Source organism: Poecilia mexicana, unplaced genomic scaffold (genome assembly GCF_051168715.1).
Source record: "Poecilia mexicana isolate PSO_F unplaced genomic scaffold, ASM5116871v1 scaffold_15, whole genome shotgun sequence".
Lineage (NCBI taxonomy): Eukaryota > Metazoa > Chordata > Actinopteri > Cyprinodontiformes > Poeciliidae > Poecilia > Poecilia mexicana.
In genome coordinates, this window is record NW_028263384.1 from 5,556,265 (window position 1) to 5,576,842 (window position 20,578).

The window sequence follows — 20,578 nt, forward strand, 5'->3', positions numbered from 1 at the left end:
TAGGTCACAGAATAAGTTCCTCTTAAGTCAAATTAATACAACTTTTAAAGAGAAAACCATGGAAACAAAACATTGCACCCTCTTTCAAGCATGGCAATGGCGGTGTGATGGTCAGGACTTCTTTACTGCTTAAGGATCAGGATGAGTTGACATAATTTCTGCTATTGACTAGATAGAATATCATGAAGAATGGTAGGCCATCATATTCTGGTTATGCAAGAGGGAAATTATCTGAAGCACCATGGCAAGCCCTCCTCTAAATTCTTCAAAAATAAAATTGGCCTTCTTAAAATCTGTGTTTAATATACTGTGGCTGTATTGTCCTTTTTTAGCATTTATATTTTCTGAGAAAACAAATTTTGGGTTTTCAGTACCAGTAAGCCACACGCATTGAAATGAAAAATATAAGATTTTCCTGAATTCTTGGGTCCACATCAGCAACCTGTTGTTCTAATGTCTGTCTGTGGAAGCGTGTGTATGATAAGTTTACACAGACGTTTCAGTTTAAAGAGGACTTTTCCAATCCACAGAGGGTCAGATATGAACGTCTGTGAGGAGCTGGTAGTGACCCAGAGCAGCTGGTGAACAGGTTCTGCTCTCTCCACCCCCTCCTGGTTCCCAGCTTGGTTCAGTCCGGGCTGCTATCATAAACAAGATGGCTGCTTGAGTGTTGACGCTGAAGTTCAGTTTTATCTCGAATTTCAAACCTAAACGCCATCTACTCCTTTAACCAAATTGCTCCTCGATGCGATAACATCCCGGTAAGTGAAAACTAGCCCCAGTTTTTCTCGCTGAGGTGGAAACGTGTGAATGTTGCCTCCATTAACCCTCTGTGGCTACCGTAGCCTGCAGCTAGCTGGCTCTCTCCCTGCTGGTGAACACTGGGGGTTTTACTAGGAGGGATTCCCCCCAGCTGGACTGCTTGTTTATGTGGAAAGAGAGGGAAGAGGAAGGATGACGTGTTCGTAGGGTAATTTGTAGATGACAAAAAGCAGGTTTGAGGATCCACCATTGATGCTCGGAGCTAACGTTAGCAGCTGAAAGCTAAGATGTTGGCAGGGGTCCGCTTTAAAGACTGGAGTGCGGCGGCTGGACACGGTTTTCTGTCCCCGTCATGTGATCGGGCTGTTACCGGCTTCTGTCAGCAGCATCCTCTGCTGACCCGACCCCCAGGAGCTGTGAGGAAGCTCTCCACAATCATCATCATCAGCAGCAGCTGAGGGTTATACTTTAATTGTTGCTTAGAGTGAAAGAATCCAACTCACTGATCTCATTGTCTGTGGTGGGAAATAACATGGGGTTTTTTTTAAGACCACAACTAAAATTGGCCTACTTCTTAAATTGGTCTAATCTTTCACTTTCTCCTTTCTAATCTTTCACTTTCTCACTTTCTCCTTTCAGAGCTCTGGACAGGCCTCTGTCCTCCTGTCACACCATCCCTCTGCTTCTCCTCCATCTCTACACCCCTCAAGTCCCTTGACCTCCAATTAACTACTCCATATTTCCACTGACCCTCCCTCACGCAGGTCTGAACCATCTATGCCCTGTCTAATCTGAGCTGATCCTGAACATCTAGATTTGGTTCCTAGAGTTTTTATATTTTGTCTCCTGACATTAGAATAGGTCTCACTCTTTATTAGACACCTATCTTCACTAGCTCCGCATGACAAGATGCACTACTGAAAGACAGAGAAAACTTCCTGTTTGAAATCATGACACGGTCTAGTTAAAGGTTTTTGCTTCTAGTTCAAAGTTTATTTATAACTCAGCAGCACATGTTTTCTGCAGAGAACCCACTGTCTCATGTTGTCTTGAATCTGCTTGAATATATGTTGAAGTAAAAGATTCGTATTTCCAGACTGCTGTCTTCTTATTTGTATAGAGCGTCACAGAAACACTGATTGGTTTGCAAGGGTCAATGGAAATCAGAATCAACCTTGTTGGCCAAGATTTTGTGAACAAACAGGAAATTTGAGTCCAGTTTCAAGAGCTTGCAATGTGGAGACATGGAGAATAAATATTAGGGACAGGACTTTAACATGTTAATTTAGAGTAATTACTGTAACTACATACATTTTGACACCTACAAATGTTTTTTTTATTGCATACAAGGTTCCAGTAGGAACCTTTGTATTTGTGAGTTTCTGGTACAGCCATAAATCCAACGCACAAGTGTCATCCACAAACGACTATGCGAACAGCAGCAACGAATTACGAGGCCACTACTCTTGGCCCGCTGAAGGTTAATTTTTGCTTCAAAAGTCGAACTGACGGGACGCTGGGAAAGAATATTGTTGTGCTAACAGGTGTTAGCCTATCAGCGAAGCTACTAAATCCTAAAATATATACCATACCATAGCAATACTAAACGTGTTACTGCAGGACAGACGCACCAGTCTGATAGTTGGATAACTCCGACTCTTTTTTTATTGATGATTTATCTCTGCTCTGACAAGCAGTTTTGAAGGTTTTGTTTAAAACAGTACTGGATTTCCCGTTTCTAATCTTAGAACCAGACTACTTGCTTTGCTTCCTGTCCACAGTGTCTTCCCAATGCTTTGACACATCAGTGTTGTCGATGTTGAGCTGAAGATAAGAGGCGTCGATATGAATAAGAAAACCCTGAGGTCCAGCTAGATCACAATGAACAGAGGTCATGAGTGTTACATAAACATGCTATATAGATGTGTGGGCAAGGTGTCTGATGTGGAGGTGAGCTGTTGCTGCTAAGGGTGACACCTGGTGTTTGGTTTAGGGGGAAATTACCTTTTCATACAGAGGCAGATTGGTTTTTATAAATTTCCCATAAGGGGGCGGTATTATGCATAATCAGCTTTTTTTTTAAGCTTTACATCATGTTATAATGTTATTCCCTTGTCATAAACATCTCTGGAGTGATGCTTGGATTCTGTCATGCATATTTGAGAAATCCTTTAATCTCCATGGCTACCATTCAGAACTGCCTAAACACTTGCTCTCTCTGAGCTCTGCCTTTTCCTCCTCTGTGCTTTAGTCCCCAGACCGAGCCTCTTCCTCACAGAGCAGGCCTTCTCCACCACTCCCCTACTCAGTTCCTTCAGAATAGCCAGCAGCAATTAGCAAACACCTGGTGGAACTGTATGTCTGCCAAGCTGCTAAGAACAGCTGAAAGCGGCATCATGAAGAAGCATTGTTGTGACGATGTGCTGAAGGGGGAGTGTCGGAAAGGGTTTCCACCCTTCAGAAGGAGACAGAAGCCCAATTTCAAGGCGTCAGATACGTTTTTGATGCAAAGTCAAATTTTTTTTAAGTCATGTTTAATATATACAGTACTTTTATAACTGGAGCAGCTCCTCCAGTGTCACCATGCTCCTCTGCTTCACTGATTATTGCTCTGCTTGCTGTCAGTTTATTTTACATTTACTGATTTAGTGGCTTCTGAAGGCAGGTGGGCACTTGATGCAAATTTTTTGTTTCACACCTTTTTTATTGTTTGTAAGAAAATGCATCCTTCTCCCTCCTGGTCACTGCCTTGCTCCACTTACTGTGGGTCTCCCACACCACAGACTAATAAATACATGGATATTTGTGGCTTTGTGAATGTTATAAACTTTTAACATTCTTTTAAGGCACTAAAAGATTGCTTTATTATTTCGGTATGAAGCTGTTGTTTCTTGGATTTAACTGAACTTCGACGTACCTAGCCGAAAAAATGTAGAACATTTTTGTTTGTGCATAATAACAAATGAAATTCAGGGGGTTTGATTGTTCTTAAATTGACTAAATTTGGCATAATGTTTCATATTGCAGGGACTTTTGCAACCGACATCCACTGATTTCTGGACATACAATGTTGTCACGGTGAGAAACAAGCAGAACTGTTCATATGTTGTAAGAATTATGCAGAATACATTTTGTGTAAGAAATCAGCAATGCTGATATAAATCTCACTCTACCTCATGTTTTCTTTGCTTCTTTGTCCTTTTTTGCTTTTGTTTCAAAGAGTCTTGGATGTCATGGACAAGTGGCCGGAGAGAGTCAAATCCCGAAATCCAGAGCAGTTACACTGAGACTCCTCCAAACAAAAGACATCATGGAGATGAGAATAGTTCAGACGTAGGCCTGAACTCAGCAGAACCCCATCTGAACAGACATCAGATAGTTTTACCGAGGTCCTGATATCCGTTTCTTTGCAGCAATCTGAGTGTTTTTGCACTTCAGAGCTAGACATAGAAAACAAGTAATGAATGATGCTGGCCATGGTGACTTAGTGTAAATGGCTATTAATCAGCACAGCTCAGTGACAGTATTCACTGCTCAATCTTCCTGCCCCTCTCAGTTCTCCTCTTGCTCCCTCTCCCCGTCGCTGCCCTTGTCCATTTGGATTCGCTACCACCTCCTGACCTGTCCGACCTCCTTCCCACATCACCATGGCCACTGGCTTGGGGATTTTGAAGCTGCTGCGAGGGGTCCGCCAGCTGGAGCTTCACCGCCTGATTCTGGCATTGATAGTCTTCTGCCTGCTCTCCATGGCATTCTTGGCTTACTACGTCTCCAACAGCCCCAAAATCAAGGACCCACCACCTTTACCCTTCAGTGATTGTGGTGGAGGTGGGGGGACGCTGCTGGGAATGGGTACTGGGGCAGACGGTGGCGAGACGGGAGGCCAGAGGTCCCCTCTCTTCCTTCCAGTGCGCCAGGGGCGACTCCAGGAGGTCAAGACGATTGACAACTCCAGGACGGAGCCAGTGGTTCTGGTGTTTGTGGAGAGCATCTATTCCCAACTGGGCCAAGAAATCGTTGCCATCTTAGAATCGAGCCGCTTCCACTACCGCACAGAGATTGCTCCTGCTAAGAGTGACATGCCCACGCTGACGGAGCACAACCGTGGACGATACGCCTTGATCATCTATGAAAACGTGCTGAAATATGTCAACCTCGACGCGTGGAACCGAGACTTGCTGGACAAGTACTGTGCCGAGTACGGAGTGGGCGTCATTGGTTTCTTCAAAGCAACTGAGAACTCGCTTCATAGTGCACAACTCAAAGGTTTCCCCCTCTTTCTACACTCGCACCTCGGACTCAGGGACTACCGTATAAGCCCCAGTGCGCCGCTGCTTTACATCACCAAGCCCAACCAGGTGGAGCAGGGCTCTTTGCCGGGGGATGATTGGACGATTTTCCTGTCTAACCACTCTACATATGAACCAGTTCTTTTAGCCACCCCTAAGTCCTCAGATCCCCTGGCACATTTTGGACCTGGCCCCTTGCAGGCCCTCTATTCCACCGTGGTGCAGGACCTGGGGCTCCATGATGGCATCCAGAGAGTTCTCTTTGGAAATAATCTCAATTACTGGCTTCACAAGCTGGTGTTTGTAGACGCTATCGGCTACCTGACGGGGAAAAGACTGTGTTTGTCGTTGGACCGCCACATCCTGGTGGACGTGGATGATATATTTGTGGGCAAGGAGGGGACTCGTATGAAGGTGTCTGATGTGGAGGTGAGCCAGTTACCCTGTGTTCCATATTAGCACGCTGATGTTCTGTTCGTTTATCTTGAAAATGTGACTGAGTCTGGTAGATTTAGCCGTATAAGTGAAGATTAAAAGATATTTCTTAAACATTTCTTTTTTTTTGGCAATAATTCTAGTTGAGCAATTTGCAGAATTTTTCTAAAATGATATTGAAAAATATACTTTTTAAATTCTACATATTTATGTAGAATGTTTCAAGAAACATCTACAGGATGTTTCTTGAAACTGCCATTCTGTGTTGACCAGCGATGCAACACAGAATTGACTCAATCAATTTAGGATTGTTTGTGGATTAACGCTTTAATAGATTAAAATTACTTCCAGTTGATTAACTAATAACTTCCACTTGGACCTTTATTTTCAGTGTTGTAGTTTTACTATCTGATAAGATTAACTCATCAATCAATAACTTGCATCCCTAACGTTGACAGTTGCCATTGCTGATTCTTTTCTCAACTTCATGTGTGTCAAATCTATATTGCCAAGATCTTGATGAAATAAGAAACTAGATGCTAGCTGAGTTGGGATCGCATTGATTGTGGTTTTCATGGTTCTTTTTGTGGTAAGTGAGTTTTTTTCTGTATTTGGTTTCAGTTTTAGGAGATCAATGTTACTAGCTCTGATTGGTTCCCCAGAAACCGCTCCATGTCGGCTTTATGAAAACCGCTGGCAAATTCACCAACCTCCATTCTCGCTGCGTCTTTGCTTTGCTCTGACAACCGAGTGAAGAATTGGTTGCACTTCCCTTTTCCTTCCCCTTCACATGCTGCTTTTGAACCCAGCAGTCTCTGTCAGCAGGTCTGACTGACGATTTCAAAAATACTGCTGTTGGCATCAGTTTTGTAAATGTGACAAAATCTTCAGCCAGTGTGACTGAAGCATTCCTGCAAAAAAAAAGAAGAAAAAAACAACTCTCAAATGTACTTTTATTGAAATGAGGTCCAACGTTAAGAATGCACAATGACAAAGATGTTGGCTTCCAATTTTCCTCACCTGTAAATGGTGCTTATTAGAAATGTATTTCTAATAAACCTTTGTTTCTCACAAGTTATTTGGGCTTTGCTTAGTTTTCTCTGGTTTTTCGCAGGCCTTGCTGAACACTCAAAATAAGCTAAGAGCGCTGGTTCCTAATTTCACCTTCAATCTGGGATTTTCCGGAAAATTCTACCACACAGGTACTAAACATTGTAAGATTAAATCGATCCTTTTCCTCTTTAATGATTCATGTCGCTCTGAGTTTTGTAGAATCTGACTCCAAGTTGGAGGAGACCATAATATTTTTTGGTTTATATGTGGGTGTTTCCAGGAACCGATGAGGAGGACCAGGGAGACGACATGCTGCTGCAGCACAGGAAGGACTTCTGGTGGTTCCCTCACATGTGGAGCCACATGCAGCCTCACCTCTTTCACAATGTCAGCGTCCTGGCTGAGCAAATGAAGCTCAACAGGATCTTTGCTCAGGTAACAGGAGACTCAGATGGAGGATGTTTGTTAAACAAACTGTTCAGTAACGGAGAAACGCCGGACAATGTTGGGTCTTTTCTAGAGATGTGCCGATCAGGTTTTTTCCTCCTGATACCGATACCGATCACCGATACCGATCACATAATTATTATTATTTTTTTTTTTTAAATCATAAACACTACCGGTTACATTGTGTGGAAAAAGGAACCATGAATTCACCTTAATTTAGACAAAAACTTGTTTTTAATAACTTTTTTCAAGAAGAAAACTAAACAAAACAGGCATTGTGCAAATTGTACTGCTATTGATAATACTATCTTTAACAGACTGATAACATATGAAGGCTCTGAAGAGGCTAAATAATACAAAGAGCCAAAATAAAACCTCTCAACATTGCCAAAAAAATTCAAGTATAAAACTTAACATTCAAAGGCAAAAACAGGTTCCATTACAATAAACAATCCAGAGTTACTGAATGAAAACTTCCTGATAGCATGGCGGCTAGCTGATTACTGCTAGTTCTGAGTGGCTGTTTCTGACTGAGCGGAGTAAGTATGCAGATCAGGGAGGAAATCGATAATTTTTTTAGAGATTATCTGTCTCATGTTAGGACAGCGAAAGTTTTAATAAGTATGTAAAATTTATTTTTTTAGGTTAGATGTTGCAGCTTTAAACAGAGATTCGGTGTGAGAGTCACTACCAGGTGGAGCAGAAGCGGCGCTCCATCTGTCAGATATCACTACCTGTAGCGTAGCAGCGGTTCAACAGCGAGAGCAGAACCAGCGTCTTACATCGCAGCTCGAAGACTTAAATAATTTTGCGGGTTATTTGTGTAGCTTTCTGACCGTCATGCTAATCCGGGTGAGTGTTTGTAGCTGTGCGCTGCTTTACCTGCTATCTGATCGCTCTGTATGTCTTTTTTACTGCAGTGAGCCTAGATGTAGCCAATCTCTGTCAAGTATGGCACTGTTTTTATGTTGTACTCGTATTAGCTTCGTTGTGTTGATGCATTTTGACATGCTTCAATTTTCCGCCGCAACACGCAAACTTCCCCATTCACTCAGTGCGTTATAGTTCCACATCGCTTAGGATTTGTTGCTGCGCGTTTGCGCAGTGTGAAGGAAAGAGGAGACCAGCTGCACAGGCAGGCTGCGAAATGAGATGATCGGTATCGGCAACAAGAGCCAATGATCGCCGATCACCGATCATGCACTTTTTCACGAAAATCGGCCCGATTATGATCGGTGACCGATCGATCGGCACACCTCTAGTCTTTTCAGCTCTTTCCTCTTAACCTGATTTGTTGTTTTAAACAATAAGCTGAATGTGAGAGTTAAGATTTCAGGTTTTTTTTGTTCCCTCCCAACCCCCCAACTACCTTTCCTGAATTTAGAGAAGATTCTCTGCATATTTGGCTGCTGTAAAACTGATGAAGACAGCCTGATACCGTAACGCTGCATGTTCTGGTCCATGCTTTCAATTAGGGCTGTTGTAAACGAATATTTTAGTAATCGAGTAATCTATCGATTATTCTTACGATTAATCGAGTAATCGGATAAAAAAAATTATAAAATGAAATATTGGTAAATCTGGCATAATACCGGTGTTACTATCAGATATCAATGTCAGTCCAATTTTTCATATTTGAGCATCCCTAACAGTTGCTTTTTTGTAGTTTAGAAAACTAACCTGTAACAATAATAGCTCACTTTCTAAGTTAACCAGAAGAAAAGTTATAGAAAAATCTGAAATTATATTGAATTTAATAACAAAGAGGCAGGCTCATAAATATGCTTATAAAAAATGTCTACAATCCAGCTTTTAGTTTATGTATTCATCTTCAGTGAGTTTAATAGATTAATTAAACTCACCTTGCCACCTAACCTGTCACGCTTTGGGTTTGAAAATACGGGAAATGCCGCCTGGAGTGGGAGGAGAGGGCGAATGAAGAACGTAAGATGGGGTGGAGGGGAGGAAATAGACCAGCGGACTGACGAACCGTTAGACCGGGGGACGAACACGGGGGGGAGCAATACGGGATATTTACGACACCTTCACTGGTCACACTCAGAAACTCATCTACCAGCCATGTACGATGCGCTCCGCCACCCGTTTCTTCAGACCGGGATATGAAATTTATTGTGCGGTTCGTCGGTAAAGCTACATTTACACGGTAAGCATCAGCTACTCAGCCGCCCGCCCTGCTCAGGCTATCCGCTCACCTCAGCGCTCTTCCCGCCGTTCGCTTTCAACCAGCAGCCCCGGAGGAGAAATGCTGCCGTACTCCAGGCATTCCCCAGTCATTTTAAGGATGCTTATTGGTTCCCCAAAAACGATAAAAAGTCGGGCATTATCATCAATCAATAAAATCCCCACGGGCCAATCTTGAAGATTGGACTTTATGCCGCTGAGACTTAGCTTTTGTCAACAACTCAGAGGCGGAAGTGAGAGCTCCGCGCAACGCAAATGAAGTCCCGGCCGGAACACGGTGCGCTAACTAATAAAACATAAATTAACGAAGCTTCGAGGCAGGTAAATTTTCCTCGAGGAATTTTAGTAATCGAGGTACTCGAATCATTCGAGGAATCGTTTCAGCCCTACTTTCAATGAGTGCTGGATAAACCACTTCAGTTCTCGAAGCATTGGAGCTTTACACACTTATTCACATGCTTTAGTTTCTCCTATTTGTATGATCAAAGATAGAGTAAAAATTTTACATATCCAAAAACTGTAGCAGCAAATTGTTCAGAATAGAATCATCCAGCTCAGGTCAGAACAGTGTCATGCCTCCAGCCCGAAAAAGCCATAAATTCACCATTATGTGGCATCAGGTCTCTCCACAGCCATATTTTTGATATCAATTATTTCAATTGATAATTGAAATAATTGTCAGCTAATTGATTAATCGTTAACTGGAGGATTAAAAAAATGGCCATTTGCTGAAAGGACAACACTGCCAGAACAGTAATTAAGTCAAAACTGTGCCAAACATGCATACATTTAGAATAAAAAAATCTAAATATGTTCAACCCAGAAGTCCACAAGTTTCATTTTTAGCTTCATCTGATTCAAGTTCTGTAAAAAAGAAAAATCTTCTATTGCTCACGATTTGCATAAAATGTATTTATCAAAACAAGAGTCAATAGATTCTTTGCATCCTTTTGCTACAAATGATCAAGCACACACTAAAAGAATGCTTTGTTGTTGCATTTTAGGCTATAAAATTGTCATTTTCATATTTGAAAAAAAGGATGTGAATTATTTGATCATTTTAAATGTATTTGTAATATTGTGAAAAAAATTACTTAAATGAAAAATCTGCAGAATTTTAAAAATTTATTAATTGTGAGAATAGTCAATAGAATAATCGATTAGTAAAGTAATCATTAGTTGCAGTCCTGCTAAAATGAGAGCAGTACGTTGCTGTTAACACAACTCAACCCTGCTTCCAGGAAAAACCTGCTTCCAGGTTTTTCGCTAAACCAAACAGTTTAGCGAATGTGTTGCACTTATTCTAATGTCTTACTTAAAATAAATAAGACATTTTTCTTCTGAAGAAGGAGCACTGAGACGTTTGGGTTTTGCTGCCCTCTGTAGGAGCATGGAATCCCAACAGACATGGGCTACGCAGTGGCTCCGCACCACTCCGGGGTCTACCCTGTCCACACCCAGCTGTATGAAGCCTGGAAGTCTGTGTGGGGAATCAGAGTGACCAGCACTGAAGAGTACCCTCATCTGAGGCCAGCGAGGTACCGCCGGGGCTTCATCCACAACGGAATCAAGGTCAGTGCGCTCCACTGGGTTCAGGTCCCAGCCAGCTTCAGATTCTGCAGCAAGTTTTCTGTTGGATCCGATCTACAGAGATGAGGATCTCGTGACTCGATTGCGATCTTTAGTGTCACAGTTCAATTTAGAAGCCAATTTCCTTTCAAACGGTCTCCAGATTCTGTTTAAATGATGCGACTGGCAAGAGGAAAAGACATTTAAACCAAATCTGTAAAGTTCCCTAATGTCTCAAATTTCGTTAGTTTATATTTTAATAAAAATAGCTTTTTCATAAATTATATAGCTTATTTTACCAATATTAGGTTAGCTTAACTTTTTCTTGAATAAAAAAAAAAATTTAACAATTATTCAAAATACATACGGTGGGTGAGACGACCTTCTGCGTATTGTCCTGCCTTAAGGCTTTAATGAAGTCAGAGGAGCAGAGATGCTGATTGTCCTTCATTCTGCAGGTGTTGCCCAGGCAGACCTGTGGCCTCTTCACACACACCATCTTCTATAACGAATACCCTGGAGGCTCCAAGGAGCTGGATAAGAGCATCAGAGGAGGAGAACTCTTCCTCACCGTTCTCCTAAACCCTGTAAGTCAACTCCACTCATATAGACGCTGCACCGCAGAGCTGCTTGAGTTCACGTCATCAGTAGTAACTCGTGCCACACTGCAGATGGGTCTGTAGGCTCTGTCTACAGATGCATCAGCAAGTTCCAGCTGTTGATGTGTTTGTTGTTAGAGTTGTAGAGAAGTAGAAGAAGAAGAAGACAATGGCTCCGAAGCATGGGTCATGTCAAGACAACAGGGATCTGTCTCAGCAGTTCAGATTCCCAGGAAATATCTGGTGGTGTGTCTGGTGCACTATACTGGAACTGGATTCATTTATTCTGACTGGAGATTCTGTAAAACTTTAGTAATCTTTGAAGGGGGAGGAGCTTTTGAAATGAGGTCCAGGTTGAAAACTACACCACCTACGATGTAGACTTGGTTTGATTTGTAACATTTGCAATGTTACAAATGTTGTAGTTCTCTCGCGATACATTGTGTCAAACAAATAACCCTCATCTTTCTCCCAAGAACCACTGAAGAAAATGACACAAACAAAGTGCAACTTCCTTCCTCCCAAAATATAAACACAAATGGAGTGCTAGGCTAGCGTGTTTGTATTTAGGACACTTAAACATGGACAGAATTCTTTTACACTAAAGAACGATGGTTCTAGAATACAGTTTCATTTGTGAAGCCTTTACAGCCTTAACTCTAAAAGTTCTTACTTTTTGTACTTGAGGTCCCCATTGGACACTATATCTGGACAGAATTGCTATCGTATGAATGATTGCTTTTTCAACCCTCCCAGTTTCCCACATGACCAATACGCTCATTCACTGTCCATGCAACGCAGATCAGCATCTTCATGACTCACCTGTCCAACTATGGAAATGATCGTCTGGGCCTCTACACCTTTGAATCTCTGGTGAAGTTTGTCCAGTGCTGGACAAACCTCAGGCTGCAGACCCTACCTCCTGTTCAGCTGGCAGAAAAATATTTCCAGATCTTCCCAGAAGAAAGGAACCCACTCTGGCAGGTACAGTTTTGAGAAAAGGAAATGGAAATAATAATAATAAAAAAATATGTATTTGACATTTCTACTGAATGTAAAACAATTATTTTTTTTAGAACCCGTGTCACGACAAAAGACACAAAGACATCTGGTCCAAAGAGAAAACCTGTGACAGACTTCCTAAATTCCTTATTATTGGACCACAGAAAACAGGTAGCTCTCCTCATCTCCACTTTCAGTCATTTTTCCTCTTTAGCCTTTTGAATTTCATCATCGTTTCCTCCATCAAGGCACTACAGCACTTCACTCATTCCTGAGCCTCCACCCGGCCATCACTGGCTCCTTCCCCAGCGCCACCACCTTTGAAGAAATCCAGTTCTTCAGTGGAATCAATTATGACAACGGGATTGACTGGTAGATCTCATTAGCACATGCTTTACTCCACTTTTAGATTCTCCCTGTCCCAGACAAGAGACTCAATATTGCAACATTCAACATTACAATCACATAATTACATATTCCAAATGTAATGCAGCCTTAATGATCATGGATGATTTTGTTTTTGTCTTTTTCATTTTTCTTTTAGGTACATGGAGTTCTTCCCATTCCCCTCCAATGTCAGTGCAGACTTCATGTTTGAAAAAAGTGCCAATTACTTTGACTCAGAAATGGCTCCCAAACGAGCAGCAGCACTGTTACCCAGAGCCAAAGTCTTGGCTGTGCTCATCAACCCGTCTGACAGAGCATACTCCTGGTACCAGGTACGATACCCAAATGGACCCATGGACAGCTTCCAAGTTAACTTTTTTCTTTTCTTTTAGTAAAAATCTGAAAAATGTGGAGTGCATTAGTTCAGCCCACCTTAGTCAGGAATTTTTAACTTTTGAAACCAGAATCTGTTCTGCCTTAAGTTACTCATATTAGTTTGCACAAGGTTTCAGTTAGATTTTTTTGTTGTTGTTTGTGACTCCAGCACCAGAGAGCCCACCAGGACCCAGCGGCGCTCAACAACACCTTCCATGCAGTGGTAACCGCAGCCGCCTCGTCCCCCAGAGCCTTGCTAGTTCTGCAGAAACGGTGCCTTTATCCAGGGGCCTACGCCTCTCATTTGGAGCGATGGCTGCAGTATTACCAACCCAGCCAGGTAAAACTGGTTTATTATTACAATAACCATCATATAAAACAATGTTGAGGATTTTTTTCTGTAACTCTTGTTGAAGATGAATTAGTTTCTCTCTCCAGTTTTAAATCTGAATCTTCCCTCCAGATTGACTTTGCTCTCCTAGAATCCTCTGACTGTTTCTGTTTCTGTTCCTCCGCTCAGCTGCACGTTGTGGACGGGGCCTTGCTGCGCTCCAATCCTGTTCTGGTGATGGAGGGAATTCAGAGATTTCTGGGTGTTACTCCCATCTTCAACTACACACAGGCTCTAATGTAATGCAACACACACAAATCCAAGCTGCAACCAAGCAGTTTTTAGAAACCTACAGAGTTTAAGGGAAACTCAAACTTACTTAAATTAACTTTTTGTGTAAATGTGGAAAAGTGCATTCAAACAAGTGTTGAGTGTTAATATTTTTGAGACTTTTAAACCTTCTGTTCATTGGTTCATATTAGAGGCAACATGTCATGTTTCTAATAGTTTCTTGTTGGAAGCTACCCAGCTAGCATAGCAGTCTCATCAGGTCAGCAATTAAACCAATCTAAGTTTCTGAGACAACTCAGAAATCCAATGTTTCTCTCGTCATTGAACGCGTCAATGCTAGAGAACATACAGATATTTATTTACATATATTGAAATATCTTGAGATTTAGTTCATTAAAAAAAATCAATTAGTTATTTTAAAAGCTACAAAGAGGTCATTGCCAGTTATGTTACAAAACTTATTTCTCTTAAGCTCAATTGACAGAAATAACAGAAGATTTCAATGAATTATGACTCCATCCTATGGAGGACATTAATGATGGTCTTCTGGCCAGTTGTTAGGTCTGCAGTCTTCCCCGTATTGAACCAAACTGAAGTCATTTAATGACACCTGGTGGAAACCTGCACACATTCAGTTTACAACATTCATGCCCTGTAAAATTTGAGCTTATTTCTCCACAGTATTCATATTTTTTGTTTTCATGGGTTTTATGAGCTGGAAGCCAAAATGATGTAAAAAAATAAACAAACAAATACTTGAAATTGTTTAAGCTGTGGAGCCTGAGTCTATAACCTATGAAAGTTTTGACTTTTTGAATGGAATTATGGGAATTAATCAATTTTTGAAGATTTTCTAGTTTTTTGGACAGGGTCTGTGTGTATAGATAACAGGGAGGCTGAACTGAGTGCAGCAACCAAGAGTTGGGTAAGGACTAATGTCAGCCTCGTAATCTATTTAAAAATACTGATAAAACCTGGTCTGACATTTTACCAATACAACCACAGGGCTCCTGGTGTGATGCTGCCTGTCACAATAACTCCTTTTGCTGGATGATCAGTTGTCCCAGAAGTTATTGTGATAAACAATATTGTTGTTTTGAGACCATTTTGAAGCAGTATAATGGCAGTGGCATTAGTAATGCAAAAAACACATTCTCAATGATTAATAAACATGTAACACAGGAACTGGAAGACATTTCAAATATGCAAAATAAATTAACAGAAACAAATAAAATAAATTATGAAGTCTCTATAAACAAAACTATCCTTCAAATAAAAGGGGGATCAGTTTAGATCAAAACACCAGACTGAAGACTTTTGTCATCCAGAGAGAAAAGAGAAAAATGATAAATCATGGAAATGGAAAATATTAAGCTGGTTTTAATTTGTCATGTGATTAATTGATTTATTGCTATTATTGTGATAGACCAAATATAAATAATTAATGACCACTCAGAGCAGGAAAGCTAAGATATTAATACAGAACAAGAAATGCATTGTACTCTCCATTACTCTGCAAATGAATTATATTTCATCAGTTATTAAAATGTGTGCTTGTTTTGGTTATAATCAAATCTATGGATTAAGCTATAATAGGTTCCTGGATTCAAAGTCTTCGCAGCAGCTCTGCATTTGAACAGATTCTGGTTCTTTGTGGAGGTCCGGTTCTGTTTCATGTTGAGGGGAATCCAGTGTTCCTTTAAAAAGAAAATTCAAAGAAGCAGCATTATTTAACCCAAACGCAGTGAAAGGTGTGCTGCACTGTAATAATGACCGACTGTTTGTCTGCAGGTATGACGATGGTAAAGGTTTCTGGTGTCAGCGAGTGGAAGGAGCCCGGTCCAAATGCCTTGGAAAGAGCAAAGGCAGGAAGTATCCAGAGATGAGTTCTGAGGTACATCAACACCTCCGTTACAGTAGCACTAGTTTAGCTCTAAATATCAAATGTTAGTGAGTTAAGCTGATTACATTATTTAAAAACTGGCGAAATTTAATAATGTCACCTTCCTAAAATAATCGTCTGTCATTCTTTGTCAATAATGATTTTTCTTTGGTTTTTGTGAAAATCACTTTTGGCAAAAATACAGCTGGTGCATTATGTTGGAGGTTTAATAATAAAACTAGAGTTGTCCTTGATGAGCAGCAATAGGATTGAAAAAGACTTAACATAATTGTTGTTGAAGTTATCTGTAGAGTAATGGGATCTCCTTTAAATGTGCAGAAAAATCAATCCTATAAAGGATTGCAATTTCTAGTTCTGCTGGTATGATTCGAAATGCTCAAATATCGATTTTTAAAATATGTTTTAAGTTTCATTAACGCCAAACTCAATTCCAGTATAATCAACATGACCAATAGACACCTCACCAAAACTAACACAATTTTTCCTTAAAACATATTTTAAAAATCGATATTTGAACATTTCGAATAAATTTCAAATTGACGTATCTGTGAGTGTACTGCATATAACGTTGAGCGTCCACTCAAATCACTAGACACTGAAAGACATATCTAATCTCTAGTTTTTGTGTATGTGTTTGTGTGTTCTCTCCAGTCACGTGCCTTTCTAACAGAGTACTACCGTGACCACAATATGGAGCTGGTACGCCTGCTGAACCGGCTGGGCCAACCACTGCCATCCTGGCTTCACCAAGAACTCCAGAACTCCCGCTGAAGCCGAGGGCCTCTCGTCACATGGAGTTTGTTCTCCAGAAAACTGCTCCCAACACTTCTTACTTTTAGAGCTTCTTTTCCCAGGACTCCTGATGAAACGGGGGTGGGGTAGAGGAAAACGGGGGTAGCTCCATGAACACTCTCTTGTTCTGTTGCCGACATCGGTCTGCAGCGCAGGACGCATCAGCTGAGAATCAAAGATCCAAGGGACTCGAGCTTTAAAGACAAATGAGTCAGTGACTGAAGACTGAAGCAGTGGGTTACCTGTATGGTGTAACACAGGGGGTTAGCAGGCACAGGCATACTGATGCTCCCACAGAATGGCGTTAGGTCAGAGGTCAGACAGGTTGAAGCAGACATGCTGATCCTCATCCACATCTCTCTCTCTAAAACACCAGTTCTACTTGATAATCAGTCGGCAGAGCTCCAACTGTGGACTCAAACTAAAGGCTCTGCAGGGATCTAGTAAAATAATAAACCAAGTGACACACACACATTTAACTGGCCAACACCTGAAAACAAGCTGTAGTTTTTTTGTTTTTTTGGGGGGATTTGATCAGATTAGAACAGTTCGGTATGCGTGGCATCAGTGTTGTGATGGATTTTCAACCCTATAATCAGCATCTGGGACTCTTCATGCTCGGTGTTATCACAGCAGACACACAGGGAGGCTAATGAATATAGGGGTTTGGTCCAGTTCATAAGCGTCCCAGTGCTACTGGAGCTCCAGTTCTTCCCAGTTCCACCAGTCAAGCTCTGAACTCCAGCAGCAACATTCAGAAATCTCAGCACCAACTCTTCTCTGTTGGACCAGAGGAAACAACCACTTTCATCAGAGACTGGAGTTGGACCAACAACCAATTCTTATTTTTATGAACAGCATGTTTAAAAAAAAAAGAAGAAAATTTGACCTGCAAAAAAAAAAAAAAAAAAAAGCTAAGAAAAACAATTAAAAGGTGGATTGATCTGTTGGACAGCATGGGTCTGTTATCGCTTATCTTGCTGCTGTTTTGTTTTAAATCACAGCATCAACTTATGCCTCAGCACTTTCAGGTTAAACACCTGCCTGATGCTGTGTTGACGTTCTGTTTGCAGCTCTGTTGATATAAGCTGAACAGAGATGGGATGTGTTGAGTCATTTTAAGGAGCGCTCACTAACATTAGTATTTGGAAGTAAAATTGGTGAGCGCAGCACATCTGGAACAGAACTAGCACGTTGATGCGCTAGGTCCGATGTCGCAGAAAATGTTCAAAACCCCTGGCTTGTCGAGCCTAATCAAACCTCTAAATTTTCATTATTTACAGTGTAAATTTCCTCATGGTCGCCATCTTGACTAAATCCCAAAGTTTTTGCCTGAGAATTGTGCATACAGGCATTTTTCTTTTGTTTTAGTGAGAGTGGCTGCACCCCGTTCTAAATCTGTGTACTAACCTGGTAAAGCTGAGGTCAATAAAAAATGACTGAATAAAAACAAAAACAACCAGCAGTCTGTAACATCTGGTGGCCCAAAAAATGCCACCAGATGTGGTGGCATTTTTTGTATAAAAAAATGCCACCAGTATAAAATCATGTCTACCTTCTTACGACTGACTAAAAGTCCAGCTCTGGTCCAGGATGTGCCCAGTGTTACAGTAGCTTTTTATTGCTATGGAAATGACTGTTACTGTGAACTCTTCGGTTTAACCTGTTGTGGCCTCCCCTTTTTTGTTGCCTTTTATTTCGTTGTTTTGTTTTAGTTGATATTGCTTTGAGAAAATACACCACAAATTTTAGAAGTTTGTCATCCCTGAAGATACAGATGTAGCAGGTCGAAACACAGACTGACATGTAGCTCTCTTTTTTTTTTTTTTTCTGCATTTAAGAGTACAGAAATTCCCAGTTTTGAAATGGTTTTTATTGCTTTACGGGTGTTTGATTCTAAACTTGCATTTCCCTGGACCAGAGCTGTTTAAATCTGGTGTGTGGAAAATAAAAACCTTTTCCTGAAAGCTAATTTTCTTGACTTTAATGCTAAAGGTTAAAAAGTTAAGGAAATAAGTGGAAATGTAACTACACTGGTTCAAAACTCAACAAGGTCATCATGCACTTCAGCTGTTATCCTATGTATGTTTCATACAGGTTACATTCATGTGGATGGACAATACAGGTGACAAAGTTCTAACAAAACATTGACTGTAAGAACGGGTACTTTCCACTCGGTCCTCATGTTTTTATGGGATTTCCTTTGATGAGGTGAAGTGTTTGAGATGATATAGGAAGCATTTATTATTTATTAAAGGAAGCACCCTTTCTTGGCATATAACAAACTTAACTGCCTCCTGTCATGGCAGCTATGTTTCCTGAGACGGTAATAAAAACATTGCAGAGAGCTGGTGTCAGTTTTTACTTTGAATGAAGTAAGCACACCACCAAGACGGAAAAGACAATTCAGCATTTCTAAAATATAATTTGGCAACACACTGAGGGTTTTACTTCACTACGACCCGCACAACCATACATTGGTGTTCAAGTAAACGGTTCAAAGACTGATTAAAAGCTGCTGTTTTCTTCTTTTCAGTTTTTGTATTGATGTAAAAAAAAAAAAAAGTTAACACTGTTTAATAAAATTTGAGAGAGGCTGAAAGAGAGGTTTTTTCTTTGCTCATGCTCATTTATGTGAAGTTCTACTTAAAACCAAACAACTCCAGCAGTTTACAATCAATGACAGAAATGTAGCTTGTTTATTTTAGCAGACACTACACATGTAGTGTCTGCTACACGCAAGAACCCGAATTTGAATGTGGGTTATTAACTACACAGATTCATTAATCAGCAACCGACCTATAAAGTGGTGTGTACAAATCTTCACCCTCTTAATGATTTCCTTTATTTTTTTGCATGTTAGCACTTAGTGTTGCAGAATATCAAGCGAGCTTAAATATTAGGCAAAGACAAGTCAAGAACAAAATAATTTTTAAATTAAGGTGTTTTCTATTGAGGGAAGGGGAAAAAAATACAAAACTACATGACCCTGGAATTGTGATTTCAGTCCCTGTTCAAAGATAAGTGGTTTCACCTGGTTGCTGTTTCTAGCCACACCCAGGCCTGATTACTACCACACCTGTACTTAAATATGAAACATCTGACAAAGAGAAGCACATTCTGGTACAGTAATGTACTAATTTTGTTGTTGGCCAACTGCCAAAACCCACCAACAAAGGAATGAACAGGCAAAAACTAGCATTAAGCAACAAATAAGAAAGAAAGGGATGAAAAAACCTTCACTTTTGACAGGTCAGATGTGCATTTTAACTAATTTTATTTCAAGTGACCTGGTCAAAATCACTTTTTTCATAGCCACAGACGAATTAGTCACATTTGTACTGCCCCAACATGTAGCACTTTCTGAGTATATTCAAATCTGCTGTGAACTTGAATGTTCACAGCAGATTTGTTCCAATTTGAATTGCACCAACATTTCAGAGTCTAGTGAAGACGGTGCTCAAGTTAGTGTAATAAAATTGACATCTTGATGTGCACTTGAATGGTGGAAACAGGTTTGTGAAAAAAATAAGACATGGATTAATGTTAAGCAAAAGGAGCAGAACAAACAACACTTGCTATTTGGAGAAACCAAGTCAGTGGCATTTTACGGCAACCTTTCTTGCTTCTGTTGGCTGTGCTCAGTTGTTTGCTGTTGAAGATAAACTCACAACCAAGAATACTTCAAAGAAAAGCACTTGGGAATGGATAAACCCGACGTGCCTTCTTTGAGGTGGTCTGAGAGTGACTCGGTCAAAAGCAATGCTTCCATAGCCAGAGCAGATTTTGTGGTATTTGACAAAGTGCCTTTCACAGTGCATAGCACTTTCAGCAAGAAAGTCAAGATTATGCTCAAGTTAGGACTGACATTTTAATGTGTTTTCCAAGTTGGGAAAACATGTAGCAAAGAGTGAGATGCAAAAAGTAAATAACACTTACTGTTGGCAGAAATCTTGTCAGTGCCAATCTTCAGGTAAACTTGGTCCTTGGTATTAGGTCTGTGTTGTTTCTGGTAGGGAACTCTGAAAAAGAAGCACAAGTTTCTCTTTCAAGGTGCTGTAAAAGTATCCTGGTCAAAATCACTTTTTTCGTAGCCACAGTCGTATTAGTCACATTTGTACTGCCCCAACATGTAGCACTT

General features: G+C 40.7%; 1 protein-coding gene across 1 annotated transcript; it reads left to right on the forward strand.

The window, feature by feature from the left end:
* The first annotated feature begins 549 nt into the window (after positions 1-549).
* Positions 550-18,784, forward strand: ndst2a (N-deacetylase/N-sulfotransferase (heparan glucosaminyl) 2a). The gene is made up of 15 exons (XM_014973993.2): positions 550-761; positions 3,790-3,840; positions 3,983-5,480; positions 6,601-6,688; positions 6,820-6,974; positions 10,575-10,760; positions 11,216-11,344; positions 12,158-12,340; positions 12,433-12,529; positions 12,607-12,730; positions 12,903-13,077; positions 13,290-13,460; positions 13,641-13,750; positions 15,534-15,636; positions 16,297-18,784. Exons 3-15 carry the CDS (start codon positions 4,410-4,412, stop codon positions 16,414-16,416), a joined length of 2,712 nt encoding a protein of 903 aa, XP_014829479.2. The 5' UTR covers positions 550-761; positions 3,790-3,840; positions 3,983-4,409; the 3' UTR covers positions 16,417-18,784.
* The last annotated feature ends 1,794 nt before the right edge of the window (positions 18,785-20,578 follow it).